This window comes from Chiloscyllium plagiosum, unplaced genomic scaffold, assembly GCF_037043375.1.
Source record: "Chiloscyllium plagiosum isolate Xiang-an unplaced genomic scaffold, Cpla_swu_hap1 HiC_scaffold_16, whole genome shotgun sequence".
NCBI classification, from domain to species: Eukaryota; Metazoa; Chordata; class Chondrichthyes; order Orectolobiformes; family Hemiscylliidae; genus Chiloscyllium; species Chiloscyllium plagiosum.
In genome coordinates this window covers 18,242,785-18,252,762 of record NW_028270154.1, presented here as the reverse complement: position 1 = coordinate 18,252,762, position 9,978 = coordinate 18,242,785, and the positions used below count along the sequence as shown (strand labels likewise).

General features: G+C 45.0%; 1 protein-coding gene across 2 annotated transcripts; it reads left to right on the top strand.

The window, feature by feature from the left end:
* Positions 1-274: 274 nt before the first annotated feature.
* pou4f3 (POU class 4 homeobox 3) lies at positions 275-9,657 on the top strand. Of its 2 annotated transcripts, XM_087995190.1 has the most exons (3): positions 275-408; positions 6,075-6,358; positions 6,619-9,657. In XM_087995190.1, the coding sequence occupies exons 2-3, from the start codon at positions 6,236-6,238 to the stop codon at positions 7,498-7,500; spliced, it is 1,005 nt and encodes a 334-aa protein (XP_087851316.1). In that variant the 5' UTR covers positions 275-408; positions 6,075-6,235; the 3' UTR covers positions 7,501-9,657. The 2 variants fall into 2 exon arrangements, with proteins under 2 accessions (XP_087851316.1, XP_043560086.2); XM_043704151.2 differs by lacking the exon at positions 275-408 and having other exon boundaries at positions 5,833-6,358.
* Positions 9,658-9,978: the final 321 nt, after the last annotated feature.

Sequence of the window (9,978 nt, the reverse complement as noted above, 5' to 3'; positions counted from 1 at the left end):
ATCGTCAGTGTTCCATCGCCTCAATTAAAGCGGAAGACCGCGTCAGTGTTCATCAGAATCATCGCCTCGGACTTTCTGAGACGCTTCAGTTCACCTGACGTTTCGCCGGTTCCTTAGGTGCAACTATCTTCAATAGTTCTCCTTCCAAAAGCGAAAGTGAAGTTGCCCACAATCATCCGCCACTTCCCAACCAGTGCCACTTTACCGGCCATTGCAAAGGCAAGGACATCTCCCATCCTCACCTCGTCTGACCTACATGTGACTCCAGACTCGCAGTCTCATCTGCTCTCTGAAACGACCTTGAAAACCACTCAGTTCAAGGGCGATTAGCGATGGGTATCAAAATGTGAGACTAAGATCCCATTAAAGGACATAAACATATACATTTCAAACGACTTACGGTACAGGGTAAGTATGCACATTTGAAAATCGATTTGCATTCTGTTCCTTACATCTTAGGAGTTGAAAATAAAGCGACCCTAAATGTCACCAGGCCAGTGCACTGATATACACTTCTGCGGGAAAGCGTACTATTAGAACATTGCAGTCAAAAAATTACGATCAATGTTTACAATCGGCCCCGCTTTGATAATATATACTGTAAGTCCTTTCAATTTCTTTCAAACCTTACACTGACCCATAGTAACATTTCCCGAGCCAAGTGTTTGCTATTGAGCGCTCATCGTTTAATTTGCTACTTCATTGGAGCGCCGAGTGAATCAGAGCTTTCATACAAATTCTCCTAATTTTCATCACCGCGCAATAGGCAGTCTCTGAGCTTTCTCCCTTTATTAGCGTTTACTTACAGCAGGGCCGTCTGAAAACGTTGAATAATGAAAAAGCAGACAATGCGATTTATACAACTATTAATTACCTTCCGTCAGACAAGTCCTTGCTATAAATACTGCGGCACTTTAGATAAAAGTTTCATGCAGCTATTTAGGGCCCTTGAAATATAAATGATTTCGTTAAAATTTTATAATAAATCAGTACATGTATATATGTGACAAGACGCCGATACCACACCCTCCCTTGACTAAGAAGGGGCCGCTTTTCCCCAAAGCCTCGCTAATGTTCCATTTGTGTGATTTGCTGGAGACTGATGGCATGTTGCAGGTTATTCCCCCACGCCCCCAGCCCCCAACATTCCGGGCATTTGCTTCCCTGTCCTGTCTCCACTTGGGAATGTCAAATAACGCCTCTCAAGTATGTCGAGGCTGAAAAGGATGACGGTATTATCGCCAAGTTGAGGCGACCTGACCATGGTGCTGAAATGAGTTTTTAAGTGCGGAGCTCCGTTATATAAACTCGAGATCCACTTTGTAAATGTTACCGTTGCTCGCTGACCTTCAAAAACGTCAGGCGCCAGACACGGAGTACCGTCCAGCAGGTGTACCATTTATTCTGAGGACCACAAGTTTGTTCAGTCGTTCCTGTAACTAAAGTATTATTCATGTTCTAATTGAAAATTCTAGGCTCAGATGAACTCATTATTAAGCCGTTTGCAGACTGAAGAATTAAGGAGTCGAACTGTAATTGGAATTCTCCGGTATTCAGAGCAATTTATAAATTAAAATATCCTGTGTGTTGTCTAATTTCTATAACTGAGATCAGACCGGAATATTTCTCTCCATATCTGGTCATTTTTAGTTTTATCCTATAGATTTCTATTTTTGTAATTTGTAACTCTCTTAACCCGTTTACAGCCTGAGTGATCATTTCGTTTTGGATTATGTCTTCATAAAACACCATCTTTGTTTTTCGTGACAGTGAATCTCAACAGTCACCACAGGAAAAAGGAAGCATTGACCTCCACGCCAGTGTCATCATTACTTACTAAGAATGGCCACTTTGGCATGGCTGCTAACGAGGTGGGGGGCGGGGTGGTGGGGGCACACTCAGCAGGGTCTTAAAGGAAAGAACGTCAGAATAGTTTCCCAATGACGGCCTTGCCGTTTTTCTTTTAGACTCTAAGCCCCGGATTTCAAAAGAGATAATCTCCATAAAATGTGATTGCATCTAGCAAGGCCAATATGTGTCATCTGTCATGGAGTCATAGAGTTACACATCATGGAAACAGACTCTTGGGTCTAACTCGTTCATGCCGACGAGACTTCCTAAATTAATCTAGTCCCATTTGCCAACATTTGGCCCATGTCCCTGTAAACCCTTCCTATTCATGTACCCATCCAGATGTCATTTAAATGTTGTAATAGTACCAGCCTCCAGCACCTCCTCTGGCATCTCATTCATGAATTGCTGTGGCAAAGGCGGTAGAGAACGACTTTCTGGAATGCAGTGAACTGTTAGGCCATTTCAGGGGGCAGGGTAAGAGTCATGAATGCTGCCGTGGGTTTGGACTCTCATTGGGGCCAGACCAGCTAGGGATGGTCAAAAATCTTCATCTTCAAAAATCATCAATGAACCAAGTGCGTTTTAACCACAACCTTGTCGTTTCGGGGTCACCATCCCTGATGCTCCCCCTCTCCAAACTTTCTAACTTTCCTTCTTTCTATCCTTTATGACACTTATTAAAACTATTATTTTTGACTGAGCATTTAGCTACTTGTTCCAATGTCTCCTTCTTAATTTTTATCTGACATGCACTGGAGACATTTTACTGACGCTACATAGATGCAAACTGTTCTTCATTCGATAGTCAGTGGAAGGTGAATTTCATCACAGTAAGAGCCCATTGAACTACAAAAGGTTGCATGGAAATTGAATTTAATTAAATTGGACCGCGAGGTATGCTCTTATCGCTATGAACTGAACCAAAACTCCATTCGCTCTATGAACTGCAACCACATTTTCGCCAATGATTAGTTTCAATATAGAGGGGTGAACTGAAGCAGCGTGGATGGTTTACCTGTAGATGTGTAGCCTTTAGGCGTAAATTTATCGCAATTCATAGAACATAGTGCAAACAGCCGGAGGTGTATCGATGCTGGGCGCTAATCTGAGATGAAACGTACTCAGGACCGTTCACCCCATCCGAAAATCTATGGGTTCGGTTAATGGAGACGAACTGAACTCAACAGTTAAAGGTAAAGGTTGATTTGGGCCGAAGGTCAGATGGACAAAGTGCACCAAGGAATGATGAGAAAAACCCAGACAACTACTTACCCCAAAGAAAGTATGAATTTTCTTAGCAATTGTTGACATGTTGCTATAATTAACATTGCGACTGTATCAATAAATCAAAGACTTAATTATTTCTGGACTGCCCATTACTCTGCGGGTGAAAAACGTTATCTTAAAAGCTTAAATACCTCCCTAAATGCTAACCAACGTGAGGATGAATCTTTTACCAGAGACAATTCTATGTTAACAATAATGCCTTTACACTTGCTTAAAATCAATGTTTATTTCGACTTTCGTAATAATGTGTTTTAAAGGTGCCGACATATAATTAGTAATATATACTAGAATCTATTATGAAATAATTTTATGTTTCGCCGTGCATGTGTTGCTATTAAGTAATATTTTAACACCTAAATTATTTATTTGTAGTTAATTTTTGCATTCATAATTCAAACCCTAATTAAGTTATTGGCTGAGGCCCGGATCATGTATGTAACAGTGGGAGATGGATCTTTGCTAATAGCCGTTGTCAATGTGGAGAATTTGTTTAACCGGGACATTTAAAAAATCCAGTTCTTGCGGATGTGGGTGGGACTGATCTCCTGCATTAAACTATGATCAGTGGCTGGAATTGAAAGGAACCCAGTCTTGCTTTGCGTGTTTGGAAGCGGGTTGATAAATGGAACACAAGTGCTATTCAAGTTAAAGCCATTGTTCACCAGTGAACATCATTACTCCCGCTTAAATCACCTTTATCCAAAATGTAAAATGCAAATTCAACATTAAGAAACGTGGTCCAACGCTGCATTCCTGGTTATCCATGAAACATGGAAATATCGACCTCTCTAAATGATGTCGTATTATAGGTCAGCTCGATGTTACCTTCAACTCTCAGCCGTGGTAAATATTCTAATTTTGCCCTAAGCTATTAAAACAAAAACGGAGTGATAGCTATTGCTATAATAACTTTTGCCGAGCCTTAAAGCTGAAGGAATCTGACAAAGAACTGACAACATTTAATATAATTGGAATTTCTAAAATGTTCCACGAGTGTATTATTCATTCGGTCTATGTTGAAGCTGCCAGTACACTGGTTTAAAACAATGAACTATTTTGTTGGACAAGTGGGGGATTCACGCAGTTAGTTGTCTGTTGGGGTCTGCTATTTAAATTGACAACAGTGAAATCCTTCTCCTTAATTAATACTTAAATCAATACTTAATGTGCTGGTTAAAAGTTAAAAGAAGCTCCTTACAAGTATGCTTCTTACTTAAAGCGTTGATTTATGATTTTAATACTGTACTAGAGAATTGTTTGGTCTAGAAAAAAAAAGTTATCAGTTTGTTTCTACTTATTTATTCCCATCTTCTTAAAGTTTCCCTTTCTGGTTACACGTGAAGTGTCTTTTCTCTAGGGTGGGGGTGGGGGGGGGGTATTTCCCTATTAAGGTGGGAGGAGACAGATATAAAAATACGGGGCAAAATGAGAGGCAACATTTTTTTACACAGAGTGTGTGGAATAGAGTTCCAGTGGATGTGAGTATATTTACAATGTTTAAAAGGCATTTGGAAAAGTATGCGAATAAAAACATCTTTTCCCTGGGGTGGGGGAGTCCAGAACTAGAGGGCATAGGTTTAGGGTGAAAGGGGAAAGATATAAAGAGACCTAAGGGCCAACCTTTTCACACAGAGGGTGGTACGTGTATGGAATGAGCTGCCAGAGGATGTGGTGGAGGCTGGTACAATTGCAACATTTAAGAGGCATTTGGATGGGTATATGAATAGGAAGGGTTTGGAGGGATATGGGCCGGGTGCTGGCAGATTGGACTAGATTGGGTTGGGATATCCATTCGGCATGGATGGGTTGGACGGGAAGGGTCTGTTTCCATGCTGTACATCTCTATGATTCTATGACTCTGTTTGGAGGGATATGGGCCAAGCGCAGGCGGGTGGGACCAGTTTAGTTTGGGAACATGGTCATCATTGACGGAAGGATCTGTCTCCATGCTATGTCTCGATAGCTACCCGATAAATGTGTCATAATTAGTTACATTTATTTTACCTTCAGGTTGGTGAAAACAAATCAGTTGTCTCCACCTTGACCAGTCTGTGCACAGTGGAGAAAGTGAGGACTGCAGATGCTGGAGATCAGAGCTGAAAATGTGTTGCTGGAAAAGCGCAGCAGGTCAGGCAGCATCCAAGGAGCAGGAGAATCGACGTTTCGGGCATAAGCCCTTCTTCAGGAATGAGGAAAGTTCCTGAAGAAAGTTCAGGAATGAGGAAAGTTCCTGAAGAAAGTTCAGGAATGAGGAAAGTTCCTCATTCCTGAAGAAGGGCTTATGTCCGAAACGTTGATTCTCCTGCTCCTTGGATGCTGCCTGACCTGCTGCGCTTTTCCAGCAACACATTTTCAGTCTGTGCACAGTCCCCATTTAGATTCATGTACTCAGTAGCAGTAGATCTATCCCTATGATATAATCATTGGCACCAATTCTCAATTTGCCTGCCAGAAGCTACATGCAGGTTTGTTCCCTCAAAATATGGTTGCAAGGAAATTTTGATATATTTCAATACGTTCAAATGGCAGATATTTGCCCAATTAGACAGGTAATGAATGTTGCAATATTCTTTAGCAGTGTAGATGATAACAGGACCCTTTTGTCATTGGAGATTTGCCTTCCCAGACTTGTGTTGATAACTCTGTGTACTCGACAGACAACAAGTAAAACAGCTTAAATAAAAAAGATTGCGTTTATTCTACTTTACACATTCAGTTGGGGGATTGCACCTGCTTTTGCTCCGCTGTTGTTTCAAAAATAACGTTGTAACATATGATGGCCTGGCTTGTTAACGGAGAAAATGATGAGGGAGTGACCACATGCGAGGGGGAGGGTCACAGTGGAGGCTTGTGAATGAAGGCGTCTCTGTGCAGGTGATTGCCGGGCAGGTTGGCTTCCTCGGGCTAATTTCCTGCTTTTGTTTTATCTCTAGCTGGGCAGTAGGACGCCTGCGCGCTGCTGACAGTTGTTCCTGGTAAGATGAGTAAGGAGCAGGTGGGGGAAGAGGCTGTGCCATTGAAAGAGCTGACAGGGGCCAGGCACCAGGCAGCGACGTCTAGGTCAGGCTTCACCTAGCTGCCTGAGGTGTGCGGGATGATGATGGCCATGAACAGCAAGCAGCACTTGGGCATGCCCCCTCTCCTCCAGGAGGCCAAGTACCCGAGCCTGCACTCCAGCTCCGAGGCCATGAGGAGAGTTTGCCTCCCAACGCCGCCGGTATGTAAATGTGTAATTGCTGCTTTGAGGCAGAGTTGTTTGACAGGCGCAGGCTTAATGTTTTTTTCATGTCACCAGAAACAATCGCGTATCCCCTCTTCACTCTTGACTTCATATTAATTTTTATGATCTGGGCTTTGAGGGAAGATGTTACTCTCGCGCTCTCCCTCTTTGTGAATGTTTTTTAATAGTGAGTTGACAGAATTCCCTACTGACTGCAACGTGTGTGTGTGTGTGTGTGTGTGTATTTTTGCTTGCAGCTCCAGGGCAATATATTCGGTGGCTTTGATGACAGCCTGTTAGCCCGCGCTGAAGCTCTGGCGGCTGTCGATGTGATCCCTCACAGTAAGAGTCACCCGCACTTCAAGCCGGACCTCAGTTACCACACCATGAGCAGCGTGCCGTGCAGTTCCACCTCCTCGACGCTGGCCATCTCCCCTCCGCCCGGCCTGACCTCCCATCACGTTCACCCGGCTCACCAGCTGCTAGAGACCGACTTGCTGGATATCTCGCCCAGCCTGACCGGCTTGGGGGGCGCTGACCCGTCAGCGGTGCTGTCCGTGCCTGGCCACCTCAATGGCATGGGGCACCTCCACCCGGCCATGCCCATGGCTCACCCTCACTCGTTCTCCGGCCACGCCGGCGTGCCGTGCCTCAATGAGGCGGAGGCTGACCCCCGGGAGCTGGAAGCTTTCGCCGAGAGGTTCAAGCAGAGGAGGATCAAGCTGGGGGTGACCCAAGCCGATGTCGGGGCGGCCCTGGCCAACCTGAAGATCCCGGGAGTGGGCTCCCTGAGCCAGAGCACCATCTGCAGGTTCGAGTCTCTCACTCTGTCCCACAACAACATGATCGCCCTGAAGCCGGTGCTGCAGACCTGGCTGGAGGAAGCCGAGAGCGTTTACCGGGAGAAAGCCAGCAAGCCCGAGGTCTTCAGCGCCGGAGACAGGAAACGCAAGCGGACCTCGATCGCCGCGCCCGAGAAGCGCTCGCTGGAAGCTTACTTCGCCATCCAGCCCCGGCCGTCCTCCGAAAAGATCGCGGCGATCGCCGAGAAACTGGACCTGAAGAAAAACGTGGTCAGGGTCTGGTTTTGCAATCAGAGACAGAAACAGAAGCGGATGAAATATTCCGCCAATCACTGACGGACCGTCAACGGCAAACCAGAGAATGGGCGAGAACAAAAAAACGAAATTAAGAAACAATACAGGGATTTCCAGTGTCTTCGCTAAGGACCTAAGCCATGGACTTTTACACCCAAGTAACTTCCTCCGCTCCTGTCACCACAGACTCCGAGAACGGTCCAGTGTCTGATCTCTAACGGAGGAAGGACGGTTCTTGTGTCTAACCGGGCGCAGCCTGTCGATTTGAGAGTTTGCTTTTGCACATTGTGACTGACACCTTCCGTGACTGCTCTCTGTCAATCCAGCCCCCCCCCCCCCCCCCCCAATACACACACTCTGTGCTCTGTCTCCCCCCCCCCCCCTTCCCCCACTCCTCTCAGCATAAGCCAGATGTATTCTCCAGTTCCTCAGACCCCTGCTGAGAGACCGTCTCTCTCCGGTTTCCGCAGACCGACATCTACCGGAGCGTCCCAGAGTTGTCAGTGGCACCTTGTATGGTAACGGGACTTCACAATGGACTCGTCTGTCGCAGCAAGACAGAGCTTCCGTTTTATTAAGTATCCTTTAGCCACACCATGCCGAGTTAATTACACAGTGAAATTAATATTTAATGCTATTTGTTTCATGTATTAATAATTGCAAATATAAGCAGGACCTGCTGGAGTAACACTGTGTATCTACCACTCTGTGAATGCAGCCCCAGTAACTACTGATGTTCTCAAACTGACATTGTGGTTTGGATTCTCGCCCACTAACGTGTTGTTCCTTGAGGGTGTCGATATGTACAGTTACATACGGAATTGAACCACCCACAGTCTCTCTGAGACTAGCTCTGACGGGATTGTGTAGCGAGGGGTTTGGAGTTGAGGCGGGAGGGTGCTGTCCCTCGCTGTGCAAGCCGGGTTTTCGCTGTCCCTGAGGGCAGTTTCACAGCTCCGGAATCTGTCAGACCCTGGTGTCCCGCCAACCCCAGCAGGACAGAATTGATAAGGAGAGTTCGGAGCATTTCGTTGAGGAACATGTGGGTCATTTTTCATTGTTGAAAAGGGAACTGAAACGGGCGGGGGGGGGGGGGGGGGGGGTGGGGAGAGTATAAAAGGCCGGAAAAGATATAGTAAAGAGAAAAAAACCCAGAATTTGCTGGAGAAGTTCGGCAGGTCTGGCAGCATCTGTGAAGAGAAATCCGAATTAACGTTTCAAGTCCAGTGACCCTTCCTCGGATTTGATTAACTCTGGTTTCTCTGCATAGTTGCTGCTGAGTTTTTACAGCATTTTCTGTTTTTTGTTTCTGATTGCAGCATTTGCCGGTTTTTTTCGATATTTATTTAGTAAAGAGACAGTTTGAAGATGATGCTGAAAATTGCTGGAGCCCATTCCCTTTCCGTTTTTAAAGGTCTCATCAACTTTATTGTGTCTGTAAATATAGTCTTGTTTAAACAGTCAATGTGATGTTGAATCTCGAGTACTCAGTCACTCGTCTCCTTCTGCAGGCAGAATATCCAACCCTTCAATCCGGCCCCTCAGATCACTGCAGACTCCCTGCTGCAGAGTTGATGAGACTTTTATAAGGGGTGCATTCTTTACACAATTTTCAGAATCTCTTTCTTTCAGACTTCCCGGACTCGCCTTTGTGATCACGTTGGTTGAGACCTAATTCTTAAACTGGTCTGCTTTAGTTTCCACAAAGTGTCAAAAGAGTGTTTTGGGAGCTGATAGTCAGCCATTGCTAATTCCAGCGCCCCTTGGTTAATACAGTTCTCCTTTTCAGAGTGGAATGGGGCACTGATTCGCTCGGAGTGGGATCAGTAACTGTTCCTGTATGTATTGGTTTATTTCTGTTAAGCATTGTCTTTGAATATTGAGTTGTTTTATCATGTTCCTGAATAGTTCCGCATCTACAAGGTCATCTCTTGATTCCTTCTCTGGGTCTGTTAAAATGGCCGCTTTGAGGACAATGTTGTACCTAACTGCGAACTGGACAACATGATCTTTTCCAAAAATAAAGCCGGAAGCTCGTATGGTCTGTGTCTTGCACAGAAATAATTTATTGCAAACTATAATGATGCTAGCAATAACATCCTCGACTTCGATCACAGTACCCTATTTTCCTGTTTGAGCGTGTGCAGTCTTTGTTCTGAAATTTATTTCTTAAAATAAAGTCTATTGTTGCAATTACAACAGAGATCTTTCTTTGCAAGGCGTTTTATATTCTGTGCGGATTTCAACTCACTTGTGACTGATTCTATCTCAGCGAACTTGAAATACCTGGACAGGCAGGAAACACTCGCTGAAGTATTGAAGGGTTTGAAAGTAAATATTCCCTGGAAACAGCAAAAAGAAAACGCTTTGGTCTCGCTGGGGATCTAGACAGAATGTGAGCTTGGCCTTGCGTTATTTCCCGGTGAGGATAGCGGGTCAGGTTTCCGTTATTTCCCGGTGAGGATAGCGGGTCAGGTTTCCGTTATTTCTCGGCGAAGATAGGGGTTAGGTTTCCGTTAT

Bases quoted from the DNA above. Each gene is read 5' to 3' on its own strand.
- pou4f3 (XM_087995190.1), top strand. From the start codon at position 6,236: ATGATGATGGCCATGAACAGCAAGCAGCACTTGGGCATGCCCCCTCTC. The intron at 6,359-6,618 runs GTATGTAAATGT...TTTTGCTTGCAG, and splicing joins TTTGCCTCCCAACGCCGCCG to CTCCAGGGCAATATATTCGG.